Here is a 25,398-nt window from a genome sequence, read left to right as displayed (position 1 = left end):
GCATATTTTATCTGTGCTTATTGATGATACTGGACTGCATTTTTATTAATGTTGCTACAGAAGGCTAATCTACTTCATAAAAAAATTTCTTATTCTGCTGCGTAAAATATTTTTTTTGTTTCTGCAATTTTGAGAGACAAACATTGTGTTTGCCTCCGTCTGTGTTTCCGCTTGTAAGGCAGCCTTTCAGCAGCATTTCTTTCTCGTCTGTTGCTTCTTAATGTATTACAGTGATCGTAATGAAAGATATCTTCCTTCTAGCAGCTAGCAGTATTTTCTGAACTGAAGTTAGTTTGTGCATCACATGATTTCAGAAAAGTCAAGGTTGACTAGTGATGCATATATCTTGGAATTGTTACATTCTTATACTGCTACATAGATGCATGTTTGGCATGAGAACACTCATTAATACAGCACACAATAAAGGAAAAGGCAGTTTTATAATTCATGGTATCACCAATGTAGTGTTTGAGGTTAAACTAAATGTGTTCCTTCGTACCACCAGTCATCCATAGCACTCCTCAGTCGGTAGCATCAGTGATGTCTGGATGAACATTTTCCTCTTCCAAATCAGTGTCATTAATTATTATTGAAACTTGTTGTGGACATCTTTTGCTTTGCAGCTATCTTCTTCTGCATATATGTATCTTTTAAGACAGGTCATTTTATTATTTTACCGCACTGCTCTACATCACCCAACAATATTTGCATGATAAACATGAGGACAAATACTGAGACATAATAACACTCAAAGGATTATTATATTGTCAACATTTTAGGTTTACAAAATTAGAAGCATATTGTGAGGGGAGTTCTGCTTATGATCTGTCCAAATGACCTTCTTGTCCAGTATTTAAGTCTTTACATAAACAAGACCTGAAACTAAAGTTGGACGTTATCAGTGCGGCAGAGAAAAAAAGGCTACACATTAAAACATTTGCTTCTTATAGTCCAGTCAAATTGCTGATATACCTTGTAAAAGGTGGGGTAGAAGAGTTTATTTTTTCAACTCGTTCATATGGTTGGAAAGATTAGAAAACCGAGTTTTGCCAACAAAATTTCGCTTGGGAAAACTTTCTGCAGTCAAAAAACTTGGAAAATTTCGGTATTTTTCAGTTTTTTCAAAATGTCTCTGTTTCATTTGCTCTTATCGCTTTAACGTCTATTTTCTTTTTTAAAGAGCACAAAATTCTCTACAAATTTGATTCTTGCCATTTTTTTCTACTCCCAATATCTAAGGCGCTACAGTGCCTAAAAAAAATACCAATTTTTCAAATTTTGAGCATAGTGGCAAGATACCTTATTTTTTAACACTATTTTTTCTGTTTCTGTTTGTGTAGTATAAATGCATTATACATCATGTTACATATTGGGATTTACCACCTCACTTTCAGGTATTCAATTTCTCTGTAAGCAACATGAGGATTGCTGGGCACCCAACTATTGTGATTCTTAAATCACTACCTCAAGTTCACTATGGGGCACCTCTGCAATGGTATTTGTGAAACTATAAATATAAAAATACATCATTAAGACACACACAAACAAACAAACAAACACACACACACACACACACACACACACACACACACACACACACACACATACACACGCACACAAAATAACTTGCCTCAGGAAACTGAACTATAATTAGCTGCAATAGGCAACCTAATTAGGTAGGAAATTATTCATGTATATAAAAGCCACGCAGTTGACATAAAAAATAAGTAGCTTTATTACAATTAAAATGCATTGTCAGTTACTAAAAATGTTGACAGTTCTGGGTGTGCAATACTTGTAACATCGCACTTTAGCGCACTTGAGACAGATATGAGCATCACTTCCAAAGTTTTGATGGGCCAGGTTCCTCAGTGTCACCAGAAATACCTTGCGGGTTCAGGGTCTGTTCATAGAGTTGATCCCAGATTGACCTCTTCTTTAAACAGCGAGTCAGCCTCAGCAAGTTCGTTGATTTCACCAGCGGTTTCCTCAACATCCTCATAACGTCTTCTTCACTGTCTTCATATAAAAATTTTGGCACGTTTCCACAGTTGACCTCAATACATTTCTTACAAATTGAAGAACATTTCAAACCCACTTTTCTGCAGGAGCACGCTCCACCACAGTTCAGCATGCATGAGCATGAAACAATGTGAAGAAGTGCTTCAGGTGCTGGATCTTGGCTCATTATAACGGGTATTGGACTGTGGTCACTGTGATTCCAGCCCCATTTCTCAGGAGCTTTCCAGTTTCCCATCCAACTTTGGACTTGTTGGTAAGTCCGCAACGAATGATGTTGTGCAGCATCTTGTGTAGGTGGCAACCGTCCGTAACCTGTTCTCCTGCTGTTATTATTTCTCCGCGGGTAGCATGAGGTTTATTGAATGTGCAAAGGGCTGAGGTTAGGTGTTGATTTTTCACAACAATATTGCAGCACTTAATTTTTCTTTGAACAAAAAAAGCGAATGTTGTATCACATCCGCTAAAGGTGTAAGTATATTCACTGTCAAACTTGTAAGCTGCAGTGGAAAACCACTTGTCTTCTGCATTTCTTCTTCCTGGCTTTAAGAAAAATAAGTTTTTAATAAGTTTTCAATGCCTTGCCCCAACCGGTCATGAGCACAAGCAGGTCAACATCTTCTCCTACAGTGACAACACTTCCAAAATCTTTGGTTATTGAAATGGCAGCTGTTACAATCATAACGTCAGCATCTTCTTGTGCCTGGAGCAATTCAATGCTACGCTCCAGAAATTCCTTTTTAAGAAGTGTGATGAAACGCATCTTGTTTCGTTCATTGTACAAGAACTTGTCCTGAGGGACTTAGTTCACCATCTCTGATTCAACCACAACGTCAACCGAAGAATGTTTTTTGGACCTACGAATCCTCTCCCTCACATGGATACCCCCAAATACAATAGCAAATTGAGACCTAAAATGACGTTGCAGGCAAGAAACATAGCTTGACTTGAAGCAAACATTTTGAGCCTAAGTCGCTTTGTGGATAAGGTACCCTCCATTAATGACAAAAAATTTACTCGGTCCACCTGACTTCACATCTTCCACTGAAACGAAGGCCAAAGAATAAATACGCTTTTGTCCGCTAAAGAACAATTCCTACATACTTTCTCTTATAACTGATCATTAACGTCAATCAACTGTAGAAAATTTACGGCATCTGCATGCAATCGTATTACATATTGTAACACAAATAAACTTCACACAATCCAACGTGAATGTGTTCGTAGTTACTGAATATGATGCTATTTGTCCTGGCCCTACAGCAGAGTGAAATGGTAAATTCCAATGAATAACATTATGAGTAATATGTTTATACTACACAAATAGAAACTGAAATAACAGTGTTCAAAAATTAGGTATTTTGCCACTTTGCTCGAAATTTGAAAAAATGATATTTTTTGATGTGCTGTAGCGTCTTAGATATTGGGAGTAGAAAAAAATGGTACAAATCAAATTTGTAGAGAATTTTGTGCTCTTTAAAAAAGAAAATAGACGTCAAAGCGATAGGAGCAAATGAAGCTGAGATATTTTGAAAAAACTGAAAAAAGTCCGAAATTTTTGAAGTTTTTTGACTGCAGAAAGTTTTTCCAACAGAAATTTTGTTAACAAAACTTCGTTTTCTAACCTTTCCAACAATATGAACGAGTTAAAAAAATAAAATCTCCTACCCCACCTTTTGCAAGGTACAGGCTTTTTTCTGACAGTTTCACTGGACTACTTAGTTACATTATCGCAATTTATATATAGAATTTTTTGGAACCTTAAACCATATGGAAAGTGTTTTAAAACTGTAATTTACTCTAAAGATATCATGAAATTTGCAGTATAACAACACCACCAACAAATACAATGTTCTTTCCATCAAGTATCCTCACAAATATGTTCACATTAAAGGACTGAAACTGATACCAGTTCCTTTTCAACTTTTTTTTAACTTAGTTAAGCAACAAATGTCTCCAAATTAACTTGAGAAAATATGTTGCAGTAATGTGTACAAGAGATTACCTCTGACTCTACTTCTGCACTACATGTGAAGAAAACAGCCTTTACTCGATAGTTAGTTACATGACAGTTATCCTTAGGTAAGACGATATGAAAAATTTTTTGTTCATTATTCTTCTTCTGGACGGGGGGGAATGGAAGCAACGGAACAGAAGAAATTTGCACACACACACACACACACACACACACACACACACACACACACTAGAAAGGAAAGAAAGGAATGTTAATAAAGGAGAACTATTTAGTGGACAGTTTCCATTTCCATTTTTTTCGCATGTCCTGCCATAGTATTTACTTACCTAGTTTGTACATCTCATCAAGGCATCTAAGTGTAAATAATTTTGCAGTTACAGTAATCTTTCAAGAGTAGCAGTTCCTTAAAAGGAGATGTGAATAGTGTTTACTGTGTTATACAGGGATGCTAAAATATACAGTACGTGTCATTGACAAAATTTTTAAAAATGCCAAATAATTTTATTAAACAGTATAAAAACAGCAACTGACATTGTAACTCAGTTTATGTTCCTTTAAAGAGCATGTGATTTCATCTTGAATCCTAGGAGGCATTAGCAATTCAGTAGTCCCCAGTGACACACTCATCTGAAATGAAAGTAGGAAGGTAAGCTGGTGTAGTGCTCATGATCCCATGAATCATTATATAAAGGAAATATGTACAATATTATGAAATTTCAAGGCAATTAAGAACGATATCCATTACAAATTGGTTCTTGTCTTTAAGTTAAGAAGCTCAGAAATGTCATATTTGTATCCATACAGGAGGAAACTTTGCTTCAAAGAGGATAATGTTTGATATAGATGCTCAATCTCATAGCAAGTGACCTGTTCCAGAATGTAAATGATAGAATGACAAGAGATCACAAAACTTACTTCGTGCCAGTATAGGAAAATGCTTGTTATTGACCAATAGTTCTCAGTGTCTTGTAATTCGGTGTGTGTTCATTTGGGATATCCATTCTCATGGGTTTCCGTAAGTGGTATATCAGTTGTTTATACTAACATTGTTATGCAAAAAATGTAAGTGTAGTATTAACAACAGTATATTTTGAATGCTCTGTTCTAAGTAACCTTAAGTAAAACAGCCATCAAAATGAAGATTGATTTGAACACCCCAGTAGTTCAGTAGGAACAGCCCTATTACTGGTACTGTGTTCTTGCTTCCATTCTGTAAATTGGCCCACCTAATCTATTTTGCATTGGGCATATCCATACTGTGGCGTCCTTTCCATTTTAACATACATAGACCTTTGACAGAAAGGAAGGAAAAAAAAAATGTTCGACCAACTGAGATTGTACTAAGAACACTTATATAAGTGGCTCAGTGCTTATTTTTTGAGTTGCCAAGATTCAAAGAATAATATTACAAACAGTGAGTTGTACAGTATGTATGACTAGAAAGTTATCCCTTATAATTTTATGTTGTGTGATAAAGTTTCCCATTTTCTTAATTTCAGTAGTGCTGCCTGCACTATATAGCATTGATTGTTAGAGTGGATTAAAATACAAGGCTAATAAAGAAACTTCTGTTTGAAATGCATGCTCCATCAGTATTACTAGAAAAAATTTATTGTCTGAGATGGCATGACGATAAGACACTGAACATGTATTGAAGAATAACAAGAGCTCAAATCCCCATCTGGTTGTTCTAAACTAGGACTGCTATGTTTAATCTAAATCACTTCAGTTAAATTTGTTTCCTTTAACCAGACTATGGCCAATTTCCTTCCCCATCCATCTGCAATAGGGACAGTGCTCCATGTATAATGACCACAGTGTCAACAGGATGTCAAGTGCTCAGCATCCTTTGGATGTGAAGCAGGAAGAGATTTTTCTTACAGGTCACTACACAATACAGATAGTAAAGTGTTCTTAATAAATACTGTAAGCTTAAAGGTCAATCTCTCTCTCTCTCTCTCTCTCTCTCTCTCTCTCTCTCTCTCTCTCTCTCTCTCTCTGTTTTCTCACATACCCTCACCCACACTGAAAATATTTTAAATTATGCCAGTTATTTTGCCAAACTGTTGACATTTAACATAAACCATCATAAAAATTGCTGTAAATCTTGATTCGTTACTCTGTGTAATCATGTTATTTCACAACAGAACACTCACACTTTTCCTGTTTCTGTGGAATGGAGATGTTAGTCTGATCTCAGTGTGTCTCGTGTGGTTTTTAATCTGTTACCATGCTATCAATCAAACTGTCAAAATTTCTGTTAAAATATAATTACACACATGTGTGGAGAATTCAGTAGGGAAATGTATTCTACTGTTTGTTCATGCAACTTCATTATAGAAGGCTCAACTTAGGTACTCCATTCTGTAAGAAGCTTGTTTCTGTTAATCTCCTTGTGTGGGTGGTGCACACCACTAATGGATAGATGTTCCCAAGTAGCCAAAATACATTGGAACTGTATTAACACAGCACCTTAAGCATGCACAACAGAAAGCAGCCTTCGAATTAATACAGCTAAAAGACCAAACATAATGACAGTTTCTTAAATGCATAAACTGCACTGTTATGCCAATGCACTCACTGACTTAAGTACACCATGCAGTCGCTGAATTAAGTACATTGTTGGTGCTAATAGGGTATCACTATAGTAGATGAATTTCTTGTTAATGCACTCGTGATTATTTGGCTGTAGGCTTTGACTGATGTATGCTACCCACTCAGCCTGACTGGAGAGTGCCTGGGTGCTGTCCCATGAAACTATCTGGCAATGGGATACCCAGAAATCATGGTAGTAGCATATGACTCATGGAGGTGAACCTGTCCCATTGATAGCAGTGCTGTATCCTGTGAATGTTCAAGGGGGTGTTAAATAAGTAATGCTACACACTTTTCTTCGGGGGTGGAGGACATGGAATTTGTTGTGTGACATGATGTAATACTCCCACTACAACCCCTATAGTTTCATAAAGTTCCAGTAGGTGGGGGTGCTATGCATAGGTTTCAAAATGGCATATGTAACAGATATGTTCCAAGCAGGGAGCTGTCATTCAGTTTCTTCTAGCAGAAAGCCAGAGCATCACATATATTCATAGGTGCTCACAGAATGTTTACAGAGACATGGCAGTGAACAACAGAATGGAAAGTTATTGCACAAGGCATCTGTCGTCATTGCAATGAGGTTGTGCAGACCTGTTCAACCTCCCACCAGATAGCTGGCCTCTCACAGCTGTGACTCCTGCAGTGTTGGAATGTGTAGATCCTCTCATTCAATGTGATGAACATATCACAATCAAATATGTTGCTGCTTGACTGAATATCTCTGTTGATAGTGTTGACACACTCGTCCACCAATTGGTGTACTCCAAGGTGTGTGCCCACTGAGTTCATCATCACCTAACAGAAAACCGTAAAGAGCAACAAAGAACCCTCTGTGCAGAACTGCTTGCATGTTGTAAGGCTGATCATGACAATTTTATGTCAAACATTGTCACAGGAAACAAAACATGGCTTCATCACTGTGAACTGAAAACAAAGTGGCAGTCCATGGAGAGGCACCACCCTGCCTCTCCTCTTAAGAAAAAGTTCAAAACCATACCCTCAGCTGGTGAAGTCAAGTTGACAGTCTCCTGGAACTCTGAAGGGGTTATTCTGTTTGTGGCACCATGAGGAAGGACATCAATCAACACTGAATTGTATTGCGCTAGCCTCAGGAAACTGAAGAAATTACTTCAGCATGTTCATTGCCACAAAAATGCAAATGAACTTCTCCATGACATTGCAAGGTCTTACACAAGTCTGCACACGTCAATGGACTGTTTGTCCTCATTCGCACTACAACTCTGATATCGCACCTTCTGGCTTCCACCTGTTTGGTCCAATGAAAGATGCACTCCACAGGAAGCAATATGTGGATGATGGGGAGGTTATTGATGCAGGAAGACATTGGCTCTGATGTTAACCAGTGGAGTGGTACCATGCAGGCCTACAGGCTCACTGAGTAAGGTGGCATAAGGCTGTCACGTTGAATTGTGATTATGTTGAAAAATAGGGTTTTGTAGTCAGAAGAGTTGGAAATAATGTGGTGTGTTGGAATCCTAAGTAAAACCAACTGTCCTTCAGAAAAAAAGCGTTGGATTATGTACTGAATGCCCCTTGTAACATCACCAGGTCCTGCAGCAGCTGCTGCATGTGTTAAGTCCCTTGGTTATGTCACGAGCACCTTGGAAGGGTGACAACCACAGTATGCCATTCTGTGATTGGCAGCTAGGCTATAGGTGTCAACCTAGGCTACAGTCTATCTGCTGCATGGAGAAGATGGTGGAACCACCATGGTAGTCAGCAGCTGTGATGTAGATGGCAACCATGGATGTAGCATACCCGCTCCCCCAAGGGAGTGATGATGACCCCATTGGGAGAAGAAGCACCTCTCAAGGGGTGTAGGATGGCGGTTCCAGAAATGGGTGCCAGAATGTAGCATACCCGCTCACCCAAGGGAGTGACGATGACCCCATTGGGAGAAGAAGCACCTCTCAAGGGGTGTAGGATGGCGGTTCCAGAAATGGGTGCCAGAATGTAGCATACCCGCTCCCCCAAGGGAGTGATGATGACCCCATTGGGAGAAGAAGCACCTCTCAAGGGGTGTAGGATGGCGGTTCCAGAAATGGATGCCAGAATGGCGGAGACTGGAGCCCAAAATTGTTGCCAAAGGCTGATGGCATGAAGGTGGTCGTGAAGAGGGAGAGACACAACTAACTCTGATGAAGGAGAAGCAAACTTGGGAAAAAGAACCACACATGGTTGGTGCTGGGAAATATGACCTAGATGCTGAAGGCAGCAAGATCCGGCAGGGCAAAACTTTCTGAAAATGGAGAACAGAAGCATCGGCAAAGTCAAACTGAAGTCCCATGGAGGATGTCCTGAAGGTGAGGCAGGTACTCTTCAGGGTGAAGAAGGCCCTTAAGAGTACTGGTGACAATTACAACAGGAGATGTCTGGGAGTGGAGATCAGGGCTGAGCAGTGCAGAATGGGCGCCGGTTGGAGGTGGGATATGCACCACAATGTTGCCTGTTTGAGAGGTGAGTATGACCCACACTTAGAAGGAAGGTCAAGCTGCGGGCAGTGGAGTAGGAAATGGTGAAATGATGCCACAATCAAATGGAGAGGGACAGTTTACAACAAGGGCTGAGGGCACAGAAAGCACAGGGGAAGGAGAAGGCCAATGGATGGGACATTTGTAAGCAGTGGTGATGATGCCTGTTGAGGCACTGGCTGAAGAGGTGTTGAGACTGGAAGGGGCACTGGAACCGGTTGAGACACTGGAACCGGTTGAGACACTGGAACCTGAGGAGTTGCCAGGGCCAGCAGAGACGCCGAGACCAAGGAGGCAGTGCAGGAGGCAGAGCTGCCAGAGGCGGCTAGGAGACAATCATCACAGGGGGAACAGAGTCCTCAAAGAAGTGTGTGGTTGCATAATGGATGTGAGTAATGAGTCCAAGACATTGTTGAACTCCAGAGGAGGTGGAGGCCTCAGCACGTGCGCGAGGGTGAGGCAGCAACAGAACAGGCAAGCTGCCACAAAAGCAGCTTGGAGATGCCGTCTTAGATCTATACTTGTTGCAGAAGCTGTGATGACACATTCTGCACTTGAAGTGGCATTACCATTGAATGTTGAACCAAGTTAGTAATGGTAGTAATGGTGTGGAGCAACAGTTGTATTCACTGCCCCCATAACAGCAAAAACTTAGTAAGTGACAGTTCAAACATCAGGTCAGCCATGACAAATGTGTTAACTTGACTAACATGATTCTTCATGCACAACAGTTAAACTCACAATGTTAGAGAACTGAGAACAGCAGTTTCTTGACAGAAAATCTGTGCACAGTGTGTGTGTCCCCCCACAAACACCGAGTTTCTTCTCATGTATTTTTTTTACTCTGTTACAGAGCACCCAGTGCAATTGTCAAAGTTTCTATTGAAATGTAATCACACACTTGCATGAATAATTCAGTAGAGAAATGTCTTTTGCTCTTTGTGTATGCACCTTCATTATAGGAGGCTCAATTTAGGGCACTCCCTCTTTAAAGAAGCTTATTCCTGTTAAGTCCCTTGCTGTATATAATGCATGTTACTGATGGTTATATGTGCCCAGGTAGCCAGAGAACAATGGAATTTTATTAAACTAGCACTTTCAGCAAGAACAACAGGAAGAAGCTTCTGAAGTAATACAACTAAAAATCATTTTGACTTGATAATAGTTTGACACCAAACACAATGACAGTTTCTTGAATGCACAAGTCACCCTTTTATGCTAATCTAATCACTGGGTTATGTAACCCATTGTTTCCAATGGGATATCACTGACATAGATGAAGTTCATATTGATGCACTCACAATGGTTTGGCAGTTTGGACACAAAGCAAGGCCATAGACTCAGACCAGTGTGTGTTGCGAGCTTGACTTCGAGCCCAGGGAACCGTAACTGTAAACTCCCACTGTCGACTGGCTGGATAGTGTCTGGCCAGTGCCCAATAAAGCTGTCTGGTGGAGGAATAGCTGGAAATCATGGTGGTTAGCTTGCGACTTGCGGAGGTGAGCTAGTGCTGTTGATAGTAGCGCTGTATCCTGCATATGTGGTGCCATAAGGTACCACAGTGGCTGCTGCTGCAGGCGCCTTGGGGGGACAGCCTCCTGCAGTGCACCACTATGTGGTTGGCAGCTAGGCCTTTGGTGCCAGCCTTGGCAACAGCAATCCAGTAACAAATAGAAACAGCACATCAGCCACTTGGAACAATTATAGTTCATGCAATAGATGCATTTTGTCTACTTTTTTTCACTGAAAAAGTTTGTGATGTTCAGTCATTCTTCAACATTACGTATATTACTCTTTTTCCATTCTACCAGTAAAAATTCAAGCAACTAGAATTTACTTATTATCTTTTTAACACTGTGTTTTTCATGTGCTGTACTTGCAGTGGCTTCTTTTTATCTCATAAATTACAGATAGTCTTGTTGCAGTCATGCATTTACAGCTCAAAGCATATTAGGCTCAGTTGAAGTGAAAACATAGCCATTATTTTAGTTACGGCATTTTACTTTGATTATAGTTCTTTGAGTGAGTGATCAACAGCGCAGTTAATATAAACACATCACTAGCTTTGCTAACATTTTACTAACTTTTCATTGCATATTTCAGATCAAGAAAACCAGCATTATGTGGTTTGACTTGAGTTAGTTTTACAAGAGGATAAATAGATTCATACATTGTAGCTGTAAATCCCATTATGATGCCTAAATTTATATAGTAGCTCATTCCACTATTGTGTTATTGTGATGTATCAGTATATCAATTAAAATATAAGATCATATATCTTAATCTTTGGTAAAATAGTGTAATATTTTAATGGGACACTTCAAAATTTTATCTTTCTTGATCTAAAATAACTTAAGATCATGAGTGCTTTTTAATCTGCATGACTGTATATGACACAGAAGTCTTTTGCAAGTAGAGTAGACTAGAAGTTTTAAGTAGTGATAATTTAATAGTTATAGTGTTTTGAATGAACTCACATAAGCCTGTGCACAAAATTATTTATCCTTAGTGAAATTCCCACTAGCTTTACGCACCTGAAGATGACTTTAACAGTTATCAAGGGATATTGAAAATATTGTGGCTATATTTACAACTGATTTTATTCACAATCATTTTGAAGCCCTCCAAAGGAAAGAAAAATTACTTCCTTAGCAGTAAGGATGAGTACACTACTTTGGAGGCACTTGTATGTGTCTAAAAGTGAAACCTGTAATAATGGAGCCACCTACAATAGAAATTTATTTTAATAAAATTCTTAGAGAAACTACATGTTAGGGAGACAAAAATCTTCGTATATTTGTTTTCTGATTTAAATTTTGGCAATTAAATATAGCCACAATACCTACATATTTTGAATACACCCTTGATATGCAAGCTTAATTTTAGTCCATGACATTTTTCCCTTTTAGGCAATATTTGCCAGTAGCATTCCAGAGATTATAGAGCTGGTAGGCACTAGATCCAAGTATGGTGGCGAGTACAAGCGGGAGCATGGAAAGAGGTACACCCATTGTTGTTGACTTACCTTTTGCTAATTAAAAAATAGAAATACTGAAATCATTTATTGTTTTATAATGTGTTATTTTCGTATACATAATGATATTAGTAGCTTACTCATCAGCTTTGTGTTAACTGTAGTTCCAACCTCTTGACAAGCTTTCAGATAATTGAAGAATATTGGCATTTTTCTGTTTATAGAGAGAGATCAATGTATCTCGGACTATTGTTTGAAAATACCTCTGATGTTGGTCAGTATGTTGTCTTACACAATTTGTCATGATGGTAAGAAATTGTAGTTGCACTGAACTGTAAGAATATTCATCCTAAACATTATACTTAATATTTGGTTTCAGTATTTCTACATTTGAAACTAAGCTTTGCGAACTGTTAGTGATTAACCGGTTTTGTTTGATTTAGATGTATTTTTAAAGCCACAGTTATGAAACTATAACAGAACTGTCAGCTGCTCTGCTCTCTAAAATATGTTCATGCTCTTTCAGATTCTTCGCATAAGTTGTGTTGCTACCAAGTTTTGCTTGTGAACCAACTATTTTTTGTGCTTCTTTAAAAATATAAATTAGTCGCCATGCTGCTTATTAGATACATGTGGTGACTGCCATCACAGGCTCATGAAGGAGCTATTTTTTCCAGCATTTTGCCATAATTTTTGTTTTACCAGCAAAAGGAAGCAATCATAATGCTAACACATAACAGTATGAATAAAGCAGAACTCAGTTGATATTAAATAAAACATTGGTTTTTCTCATCAGCACATAAATACACTCTCCAAATTTTCCCTCATAAGACAAGTTGTTTTATGTAAAGGCCTTTCATAGAACAGTGTTAAATCCAACTTGGTGGTCCAGTGTTTTCTATGGAAGGAAAACCGTAACTATTTGAGAAAGTGATCTGGCAATATTTCTAACCATTCTTTTCTTTACTTAAAAGCAAACTGCAGGCACATCATAAGACACTTCATCAAATATCATAAGTAATCGAAAAATCGTATCCAGTTAGAGAGACAGAAACATTGCTACTTACTAAGTGCCAACAGCTGATTGACGCATACATAGAAACTTATATAAGTCATTAGCTTCAGCTGCCCTCAAACAGAAAACCTTAAAGTTCTGAAAACTAAAGAATATTTATAAGTCTTGTATGACTTTGTCAAACTTGCGCTGCTAGGTGAGCAGAGTTTCAAATTTTTTGTTTGGATGCAATTTGTTTATGCACTTAGTATTGTCTCTATAAGTAACAAAAAATGTTGGGAGAGAGACTAAAAGTAATTGTGATGGAATTGCTACTGATGAGTTACCTATTCCTCCAATGCTAATCTGTTCCAATGACTTTTGTACCAAAACAGAGGGGCATTATCCTTTTCAGTGTAACTGATATTTTATTAATTGGGCACTAGGACATTATTTTATAAAATTGTATATTACAGTTATGCACACAAAAAAGATAAAACAATGTTCAAATGAAAGCTATCATGCTACAAAACCTAGGTGAAGCAAGTAAAAGAATAATCCAGTTTGTCATTAGTGTACCATATACTGAAGAGGTTAATAAGTGTAGCAAGTAATTCTCATATCTGCCAGTATGTATTTCACATATCAGATGAATAATATGGACACTTATTTTCCTAATTTTGTTGAGTCACCATGTAAGAAAACCTAGTCTGTTAACTGAAGTTATCTTTTATATTTCTAAAAGTTGTGTAGTGGCAGATTACCATTTTATTCCCTATGCAGTCGAATCACTCTTCTTGCAAGCTTTGTCATTGATTTGTTTCATTTGAGTGACTTATGTTTTAAAAACATTTAAATTGGAATTGTGCCTCAGTTTGATTCAACTGCTGACAAGAGGGGTTATCTTCCAGTAAAAATGCCTGAGTTTGTGATAATCTCAAGAATAATGTCCTTTGTCAGCAACAATCTTGAAAATAAATTTGTTAATTTGAGTCTGAACCACAGCTTTTATTCTATGCGGCCTATGTAGGATTGCGAAGAAAACATTCATATATAGTTTTATGTTACTAAGGCTCTATATGAACACTATTGTGGCATTTATTTTGTGGTTAACTTGGAGACACCTTACCTGATTTTCTTAACAGGAGTCTGCATGTGATTGTTCCTGTAATCCTCATTAACAAGCATGTGGTTAGTAACTGAATGTTCTTTACTCTGTGCATATTAACCGTTTCAGAAGACACGTAAGAAGTGTTCACTAACAGTAACCTCACATTATATACCAAATACCGAAATATTTCTATATATACCATAAAAATAGACCTTGCTGCAGTATAGTACCTTAAGCATACTGGGCATGGGAGTTTTTGTCACTATAGAAATGTTGTCCACAGGTGTCTAGTCTGCATGGGAGGGATTTATTGGTGTGAAAAAATGGCAGCTATCGAAATGCAGGTATTGTTGGTGGTTAGTGGGTTCAATTTGGACATAAGTGCTGTGGAGCCATCAGAGAGGTGGAGGTCAATGCGCAGGAAAGAGGCACATTAGATAAAGGAGGCCCAGGTGAATCGGATGGGAGAGAACATGTTGAGGTTGGAAGAAATGAGGATAGAGTGTCTTGGCCCTGAGTGCAGATCATGACGATATCTTCATTGAATCTTACCCACATGAGGGTTTGAGAGTTTTGGGAGGCTAGGAAGGTTTTCTCTACATGGCCCATAAACATGTTGGCATAGGAAGGTTCCATGCGGGTGCCCATGACTGTGCTTCAGAATTGTTTGTATACCTTCCACTCAAAAGAAAAGTAGTTTTGAGTCATGATAGAATTGGTAAGATGTATAAGGAATTTGATGATGATTTGGAGCTTGAAGGAAGTGGGTAGTGTCTTTGATGTGGATGGTAGTCGGTTGGAGGTGTTGGCCAGTGAGGGCCGAAATTCTTCCAGTGTGGGGTGCAATAACCAGCTACAATGGGGTGTCCAGTATTGTTGGGTTATTATTTTTGGAATCATCTAGAAGATGGGTGTGTGGAGTTTCATAGGGATATGGAGAGAAATTGATTCAGGAGAGAGGTGACAAGTGTGTTGTTGTGTGAACTGAGAGTGGCCGAAATGTTAGTATGTTGTGTCTGTGTGCAACTCAGTATCTCATCTATACTTTTCATAATTGTTGATATTCCAACTTGGACTTTCCATTGTTTGATTTTGAGTAACTGCTTCTCTTGCAGCCCATAACCCTGTGAGGTTTTCCTTTGTTATTACTTCTAAAGCAATACTCAATGCATTGTCCGTTCTTCCTCTTCTGTCTTTTTTTCATCACTTTCCAATACACACACACACACACACACACACACACACACACACTAACACATATCTGAGCCACACTGTATAAGTGGTCTCATTTGTGCACAACATACAGCAACATGCCCGCAAGGAATTTTGGTGCAGCTTCTCATGCCCCAGATTCTTCCCACCAATAAGTAAACTATTCCTGTTGATCCCATTTCCTCCTTCATCCTCACATTTTATTGCTTGTTATTTTCCACATCTACCTGTGCTACATGACCTTGTGAATCTCGACATAACCAATTCGCCATGTTGTATATGTTTTTTGTGTAATTGTTTGTGTGCATGTTTAGATATTTTCCTTTATTGGAGCATAATTTTTTCTTATTTGTGCATATTTTTGTGTATCCACATATTTTTGCACATCTTTTTCTTTTATCCAGCTCTCCTCATAATGGCTGAACCCTTTCATTTGTCCATTTCCCCAGTGCTATCTCTGCCACAATGAACCACTACTTCATCTTCCTGCATCAGTTCAGAAAAATATCCCTTTCCCTAGCTAAAACCCAGTCCCTCATATTTTTGCACATCTTTTTCTGTTATCCAGCTCTCCTCACAGTGGCTGAACCCTTTCATTTGTCCATATCCCCAGTGCTATCTCTGCCACAATGAACCACTACTTCATCTTTCTGCACCAGTTCAGAGAAATATCACTTTCCTTAGCTGAAACCCAGTCCCTCGTATTTTTGCACATCTTTTTCTGTTATCCAGCCCTCCTCACAATGGCTGAACGCTCTCCTTTGTCCATTTCCCCAGTGCTATCTCTGCCACAATGAACCACTACTTCATCTTTCTGCATCAGTTCAGAAAAATATTACTTTCCCTAGCTAAAACCCAGTCCCACATCCTCTTCCTTAAATGCTGCCTAAAGCATGGATTCCCACCCACCCACTCAAAAGACCTAACAATAAAAATTACTTTTTCTGTGTCGCACTCCTCCTTTCACAATGACCTTCTTATTTTCAGATTCTGTCAGTCCCTAACATGGTATAACATCTCCTTCGCACAGGCATCACAGAACCATTTCTGCTCCCTCCACGAGGTATTGCTACTGTGCAATCCCTACTACATACCTCACATCTTCTAAATGGAATCCCTTGCCCTCCATCACGTGGAAGAACATTCCAGACACCATCTCCATAAATTATCCAACCCCCTGTTATCCTACTGCTGCCTTGGGGCACCACTATCCAACCCCTATGCTACGCACAGTTTTCCTCCTCATCAACCCCTCATATCATCCATACCCTGCCCCTGCCTAGCTGACCTTCTCGACTTACCGCCCCCCCCCCCCCCCCCCCCCCCCTGAAATGCTGTCGTGAACTCTTCCACCAAAATCCTTCTCTGCATAGAAGTTTCAGTCTTATTCAAAGGCCTCAGCTTCAAGCATACATCCAAATTCAGCCATATTGGACGTTTCACAGACCTACTCTCCTTACCCTGATCCCTGCAATGGAAACACTCCTTTTACACCAATCCCTTCAACCAAGCCGGCCGGGGTGGCCGAGTGGTTCTATGTGCTACAGTCTGGAACCACGCGACCACTACAGTCACAGGTTTAAACCCTGCCTCGGGTATGGATGCGTGTGATGTCCTTAGGTTAGTTAGGTTTAAGTAGTTCTAAGTTCTAGGGGACTGATGACCTCAGAAATTAAGTTCCATAGTGCTCAGAGCCATATGATCGATTTGAACCTTCAACCAAAGCTACCCTAATCCCAACATTGAACTGTACCTCTCCCAGTCTGTACCAGCTACCTAAAGCGATCCTTCCACCCAACCATCCCCTGGTCACCTTTCAGGAATTCCTTACGTCCAAATTTGCCTCACCAACCTTATCCAAGACCTGTCCTAAGAATAAAAGACAGCCATACACAGCGTCAAAACAGATCCTCATATAACTGTCCAACCTGCAGACAAATCACAGTGACTACTGGCCTTTGCCAACTGTCTTGCTCCATCCCCTATCAACTGTGCCAGAGTGTTCCTAGCCCAGAATTTCAACATAACCCCTGCTGAAAGCCTTAGGCCCTTCCAAGAACCTGTCACTTAAATCTATTCATCTCCTCACCCTTATGAAACCCTAGACACTCACCTTCTATATGCTCCCTGAAATCCACAAACACAAAATTCCTGAACATGCCACTTTTGCTGGTTGTTGTGCTCCCACTGAAAGAATTTTGGACTTCACTGACCAACACTTTGAAGCAGTTGCCCAAAATCTAGCCCCCTACATCAACCACTTCCTCCACTGACTCCCCACAATCACCACCTCATTACTTTCTGTTTCCCTACTTATTACAGTTGACACCACTTTCATGAACACAAGTATCCCTCATACCCATGGTCATACTGCTACCGAACTCAAACTCTTCCAATGTCGTTCAGTTTCCAAACCCAATACCTCATTCCTCATACACCTTACTAACTTTATCACAACGTACAACTACTCCTCCTTTAAACGGAAGGTATACAAATGAATCTTTGGCGCAGCCATGGTCATCCACAGGACACACTCTTACACCAACCAGTTCATGAGCCATCTAGAAGAAACCTTTCTAGCCCATCAAAATTCCAAACTCCTGATCTGGTTCAAGTTTATCAATGATACCTTCATGATCTGGTCTCAGAGCCAAGACACTGTATCCTCATTCCTTCCAGCCCCAACACATTCCGTCCCATCTACTTCATGTTGTCCTCTTCAACGCAGTGTGCCACCTTCCTGGACATTGACCTCCTCTTCCGTGTTGGCTCCATCTATATCTGTGTCCACATTGAACTTGCCAACCACATACAGTACCTGAATTTTGACAGCTGTCATTCCTTCCACACCAAAAAATCCCTTCCATGCAGCCTGGCTATCTGGGGGTGATATATCTTCAGTGACAAGAACTGCCTTGCCCATTATGCTGAAGGTCTCCCAAAGGCCTTCACAAACACGCTCTGTCTCCAGACCTAGTCTGCAAACAGATTTCCTGTGCAATATTCCTGCAAACCCCCGATCCTCCCACCACCCCCAGGAACCAGCTACAAAGTAGCACCCACTTTGTCATCCAATACAACCTTGGACTGGAACAATTGAACAACACCATTCATCAGAGCTTTGAAACTGATCTTCATGCCCTGAAATATGGGACATCGTACCCAAGATCCTTCCCACCCCACCCAAAGTATTGTTCCATTGCCCACCCAATCTCCATACTTTCCTAGTCCATCCCTATACTACTCTCAGTCACAGCCTCTTGCCATAGTGATCAATTGCTATGGAAGACCCAGATGCAAGACCTGCCTAGTCCTCCCTCTCAGCACTTCCTACCCCAGTTTTGTCATAGCCTTGCCCTACATCATCAGAGACTGCGTCACCTATGAAAGCAGCCATGTCATATACGAGCTCTGCCGCAGTCTTTGCACAGCTTTTTCATATTGGTATTGACAGCCTTCCTACCATGATGAATGGCCTCTGCTAAACTGCAGCGAAGAGCATGCTACACTACTCTGTGGCACAACAAGCAGCTTAACATAACATGCTTGATTTTAATGGCTGTTTCACATTTGGGCCATCTGGATTGTCCCTCCACCACCAGCTCTTCTCAACTGCACAGATGGGAGTTATCCTTGTGACACATTCTCCTCCCCCGTAATTATCCTGGCCTGAACCTATGGTAACATAATGTCCCCACACCCTCCAGCCAACAGTTTCTGTCCCCTCTGTTATATAACCTTCTCCCAATTCACATCTCCTTACCATCATTGTGCTTGCTCTCTGCCAGACACCCACCACTCATTTTCGCTCTCTGTTGCTCTTCTTTTTTGCTCCCTTGCCTCCCAACATTGCCTCTTTTTTTGTGTAGAAGGCTTTGGCTGAATGCCTAGTGTGTAACAGTCTTTTTGTTGTGCCTATCTGAAACTGAGTGAGATCTTCGTGTGAGTAGTGATGTATCCTCTTCACAATTGTTGGTGCAATTACCTGGACTTTCCATTGTTACAACTAAACCTGGAAAAACTGAAAAACCCTACCACACAAGCATTCCGGTTCATAGCAGCACTTCATCCAGAAGAGGAGGAAGAATTTGTCTGAGGAAGTTGGCATACACTGTGCCGTTTAGACTACCATTGGTGAAATAAGGGTCAATAATTGTAGTACCAAGCATACCACACCAGACATTAACTCCCCATTGACGCTGATGTTCCACCTGTCTAAACCATCATGGGTTGTCACTGGACCAATAGTGCATCTTCCTTGTATTTATGTGTCCTTTGTTTGAGAAGGAACATTCATCAGTAAATAGTATATTGGAGAAGTAGTAGGGTTTGCAAGGATATGCTGCTGTGCCCGCTGACTGAACTGCACATGATTCTGGAAATCATTCCCATGCAATTCTTGATATAGCTATACATGGTAAGGATGGAACCAGTGATGTGTAAGAAGTGTAAGAATATGATGTACACTGGTTTTAGGAATGCCAATCTTGTGTTCAAGCTCTCATGTGCTCACATGTGGATTCACAGTAAAGGAAGCAAGAACAGTAACTCCGGCAGCTTTATCTGTGCTAGTGCTATGACGATTGATTTGTCGTGGGTTGAAACTTCCTGTTTCCTGAAGCATCACATCAAGATGAGAAAACATCCATTGGGAAGGTGGGTTCTTGTCAGGATATTGCTCTCTGTACTGTTCTGCTGCTTGTGTAGCATTTCACCTACCTTCAACAACAACAACAACAACAATAAAAGAAACTTTATGTTGAGGCAGCCTTTACTGTATACCTACTCTACAAAATAGTGTTTAAAAGGACTAAACTACTGCACTAAATGTACCCATGCATAAGAAAGCAGTATTGCAGTTACTGTTCTGATAAACTTACATTCCCCATAGATGAGTAGCTTTTCTACCTCCTCTTTGTTGGTGTACATTTTACTCACACAACTCTTCAACTGATGATGGTTGGTGGAACAATGGGTGTGCGTTCTACTTATGTTTACATTTGTACTCTGTCAACGTCAGCATGTGGATGTGTTCCATTACCCCAAGTACCTGCACTTAGCGCTGGGAGTGTCAATGTCAGTGTTGTGTTATGTAATTAATAACATTGTGTGTCAGTGAATGGTACACTGTGATACATTTTTAAATAGATCTTTAGGAGAGGAAATGAATTACCAAATAAAAAATACAGGGTGCTATTTAAAAAAGTCATACCGCAGTTCATATTTTTGTAAAAAACAAAGCTACAATGAAGGCAGTCATGCTGATTGATGTCCCCCCTGTCAGCTAAAGAACATTTGCTTGAAACATTTTGTAATTTTCATCTGGACAAACAGTTATTTAGGGTGGTCAAGATAAATGGCACTATATATATATATATATATATATATATATATATATATATATATATATATATATATATATATGCACATGAACAAAACACACCCACAGAATTACGAGCTTTCGTAACTGGCAGTTGCTTCGTCAGGAAAGAGGGAAGGAGAGGGAAAAATGAAAGGATGTGGGTTTTAAGGGAGAGGGTAAGGAGTCATTCCAATCCCGGGAGCGGAAAGACTTCCCTTAGGGGAAAAAAAGGATAGGTGTACACTCGCACACACACACACACACATATCCATCCGCACATACACCGACACAAGCTTGTGTGGAAGTTTCTTTCTATTTTATTTACATCATTATATATATATATATATATATATATATATATATATATATATATATATATATATATATATATAGAAAGAAACTTCCACATGGGAAAAATATATTAAAAACAAAGATTCCAAGACTTACCAAGCGGGAAAGCGCCGGCAGACAGGCACATGAACCATGAACAAAACACACAAACACACACACAGAATTACGAGCTTTCGCAACTGGTAGTTGCTTCGCCAGGAAAGAGGGAAGGAGAGGGAAAAATGAAAGGATGTGGGTTTTAGGGAGAGGGTAAGGAGTCATTCCAATCCCGGGAGCGGAAAGACTTCCCTTAGGGGAAAAAAGGACAGGTGTACACTCGCGCACACACACACACATATCCATCCGCACATACACAGACACAAGCAGACATATTTCCAATCCCTCAAAACCCACATCCTTTCATTTTTCCCTCTCCTTCCCTCTTTCCTGACGAAGCAACTGCCAGTTGCGAAAGCTCGTAATTCTGTGTGTGTGTTTGTGTGTTTTGTTCATGTGCCTGTCTGCTGGCGCTTTCCCGCTTGGTAAGTCTTGGAATCTTTGTTATATATATATTAAAAACAAAGATTCCAAGACTTACCAAGCGGGAAACCGCCGGTAGATAGGCACAATGAATAAAACACACAAACACACACACAGAATTTCGAGCTTTCGCAACCGGCGGCTGCTTCGTCAGGAAAGAGGGAAGGAAAAGGAAAGATGAAAGGATGTGGGTTTTAAGGGAGAGGATAGGACTCATTCCAATCCCGGGAGTGGAAAGACTTACCTTAGGGGGAAAAAAGGATAGGTATATACTCGCGCACACACACATACACGCATATCCATCCATACATACACAGACACAAGCGGACATATTTAAAGGCAAAGAGTATGGGCAGAGATGTAGGTCAAGGCGGAAGTGTGGAGGCAAAGATGATGTTGAATGACAGGTGAGGTATGAGTGGTGGCAACTTGAAATTAGCGGAGATTGAGGCCTGGTGGATAATGAGAAGAGAGGATATATTGAAGGGCAAGTTCCCATCTCCGGAGCTCGGATAGGTTGGTGTTGGTGGGAAGTATCCAGATAACTCGGACGGTGTAACACTGTGCCAAGATGTGCTGGCCGTGCACCAAGGCATGTTTAGCCATAGGGTGATCCTCATTACCAGCAAACACTGTCTGCCTGTGTCCATTCATGCGAATGGACAATTTGTTGCTGGTCATTCCCACATAGAAAGCGTTACAGTGTAGGCAGGTCAGTTGGTAAATCACGTGGGTGCTTTCACACGTGGCTCTGCTTTTGATCGTGTACACCTTCCGGGTTATAGGACTGGAGTAGGTGGTGGTGGGAGGGTGCATAGGACAGGTTTTACACCGGGGGCGGTTGCAAGGGTAGGAGCCAGAGGGTAGGGAAGGTGGTTTGGGGATTTCATAGGGATTGAAACATCTGTGTCTGTGTATGTATGGATGGATATGCGTGTATGTGTGTGTGCGCAAGTATATACCTATCCTTTTTTCCCCCTAAGGTAAGTCTTTCCACTCCCGGGATTGGAATGACTCCTTATCCTCTCCCTTAAAACCCACATCCCTTTATCTCTCCTTTTCCTTCCCTCTTTCCTGACGAAGCAGTCGCCGGTTGCGAAAGCTCGAAATTCTGTGTGTGTGTTTGTGTGTTTTATTCATTGTGCCTATCTACTGGCGCTTTCCCGCTTGGTAAGTCTTGGAATCTTTGTTTTTAATATATTTTTCCCATGTGGAAGTTTCTTTGTATCAAGATAAATGGGACACCACCATTTATCTTGACCACCCTAAATAACTGTTTGTCCAGATGAAAATCTGGAAAATTTCCCCATCCTTTAACGTGTTTTGGAGACAACACAACTACCTAACCTTTGCACCCATTGTTGTTCACCAACCTAAGTTCAGCACAGGATCAACATAGCTCATCTCAAACCAACACTTTTTCGACTTTTTTCACACCTTTATCTCTCCCTATATATATATATATATATATATATATATATATATATATATATATATATATATATATATTCTCACTTTGACCTCATGTTACCCTTTCCACCTTCTAATACCATGTCAATCTCACAACATCCCTACAACGACCCCATTAAAGTTTATTTACATTTCCTCCGCAAACATGCCTTCACCCTAGCCAGATTACGCTCCCATATTTTATTTACTCAGGCTTGTCTGACATTTGGCATTACCCCCAAAGGCCTCACACTTAAAGTTCCCATCTCTGGCTGCAGTCCTTCTTTCCATCAGTCCTTATACCAGTTGCAAACTGCACAATCCATAGCCTTCACCCGCCTAATCCTTCACCTATACATCGACTCGGCCAATGAACTCACCCGTCAACTCCTATCCCAAATCAAAGTCCTCAATCTTTCCTCCCCCACATCCAGACCGGCTGTTCATAGCATCCTCCTACAGGCCAACCACAAATTAGAACAGCATGCCACCCTCCACCTCAAAAAACTATCCAATCTCCTGGTTTCCCACCTCCGGAAAGGCAACTCAATCACCCTCCACAACCTTTCCAACATACCTCAACCTCCTCTAATTGCACACAGACCCGGTCTCTCCCATCCACTCAATCTCTCACTTCCAGGTCCACTCCCCCCAGCACCTCAAAATTCTAGTCAACACAATCTGGAACCACAACACCCCAATTCAGTAGTTACCCTTTCCTCCAAACCTCTCTCCCAATCCGAAACCTCTGCCTTATCTAAAGGCCTCACCTTCAGCCCCACTCCCAGATTCAACCAAACTGCCCTCATCAAAGATTTACTGTCCTACACTTGTAGTCTCTGCTGGAAATATCACTTTGCCACGAAGTAAAATAATCCTGATCCCACTCCTAATGATCCAACTCCCCAAGACACTATCCAAATTGAACCCTGCCTGGAACAGTTCCGTCCTCCATCACAGAGGGACTCACCTCCTATTCCTCAAAATCACCCTCTCCAAACCTTCCAGGAATTTCTCACTTCCAGCCTTGCCTCTCAATCTTTCTTAAAAATCCTTAATCCTACTCCCAACATCACCACAGCCGAAGCCCAGGCTGTCTGTGATCTGAAAGCTGACCGATCCATCATCATTCTTCCGGCTGACAAGGGTTCCATGACCGTGGTACTTGATCGTTGGGAGTATGTGGCTGAGGGACTGCGTCAGCTTTCAGACAACTCTACATACAAAGTTTGCCAAGGTAATCCCATTCCTGATGTCCAGGCGGAGCTTCAAGGAATCCTCAGAAACTTAGGCCCCCTACAAAACCTTTCACCTGACTCCATCAAACTCCTGATCCCACCGACACCTCGCACTTCTACCTTCTACCTACTTCCTAAAATTCACAAACCCAAACATCCCGGCCGCCCCATTGTAGCTGGTTACCAAGCCCCCACGTAGATTAACACCTTCAACCCATTACATGCAGTCTCCCATCCTTCATCAAAGACACCAACCACTTTCTCGAACACCTGGAATCCTTACCCAGTCTGTTACCCCCGGAAACCATCCTTGTAACCATTGATGCCACTTCCCTATACACAAATATCCCGCATGTCCAGGGCCTCGCTGCAATGGAGCACTTCCTTTCACGCCGATCACCTGCCACCCTACCTAAAACCTCTTTCCTCATCACCTTAGCCAGATTCATCCTGACCCACAACTTCTTCACTTTTGAAGGCCAGACATACCAACAATTAAAGGGAACAGCCATGGGTACCAGGATGGCCCCCTCGTACGCCAACCTATTTATGGGTCGCTTAGAGGAAGCCTTCTTGGTTACCCAAGCCTGCCAACCCAAAGTTTGGTACAGATTTATTGATGACATCTTCATGATCTGGACTCACAGTGAAGAACAACTCCAGAATTTCCTCTCCAACCTCAACTCCTTTGGTTCCATCAGATTCACCTGGTCCTACTCCTAATCCCATGCCACTTTCCTTGACGTTGACCTCCATCTGTCCAATGGCCAGTTTCACACATCTGTCCACATCAAACCCACCAACAAGCAACAGTACCTCCATTATGACAGCTGCCACCCATTCCATATCAAACAGTCCCTTCCCTACAGCCTAGGCCTTCGTAGAAAACAAATCTGCTCCAGTCCTGAATCCCTGAACCATTACACCAACAACCTGAAAACAGCTTTCGCATCCCGCAACTACCCTCCCGACCTGGTACAGAAGCAAATAACCAGAGCCACTTCCTCATCCCCTCAAACCCAGAACCTCTCACAGGAGAAACCCAAAGGTGCCCCACTCGTGACAGGATACTTCCCGGGACTGGATCAGACTCTGAATGTG

At 40.9% G+C, this 25,398-nt stretch overlaps 1 protein-coding gene across 7 annotated transcripts in view; it reads left to right on the top strand.

Moving 5' to 3' along the window:
- The window catches only part of LOC126336369 (calcium-activated potassium channel slowpoke), a 1,528,406-nt gene that overhangs the window by 792,383 nt on the left and 710,625 nt on the right, over window positions 1–25,398 (top strand). For 4 of the 7 annotated variants that reach the window (XM_049999994.1, XM_049999979.1, XM_050000034.1 and 1 more), the window contains one exon: window positions 11,997–12,088. The exons of the other annotated variants lie outside the window; for them this stretch is intronic. In XM_049999994.1, the coding sequence (XP_049855951.1) occupies window positions 11,997–12,088 (92 nt within the window). The remainder of the gene's footprint in view (window positions 1–11,996; window positions 12,089–25,398) is intronic. 7 annotated transcript variants of the gene reach the window in all.

Source organism: Schistocerca gregaria, chromosome 1 (genome assembly GCF_023897955.1).
Source record: "Schistocerca gregaria isolate iqSchGreg1 chromosome 1, iqSchGreg1.2, whole genome shotgun sequence".
NCBI lineage: Eukaryota > Metazoa > Arthropoda > Insecta > Orthoptera > Acrididae > Schistocerca > Schistocerca gregaria.
Note: the sequence above shows the minus strand (reverse complement) of the source record. Positions and strands in the feature narration are given on the sequence as shown.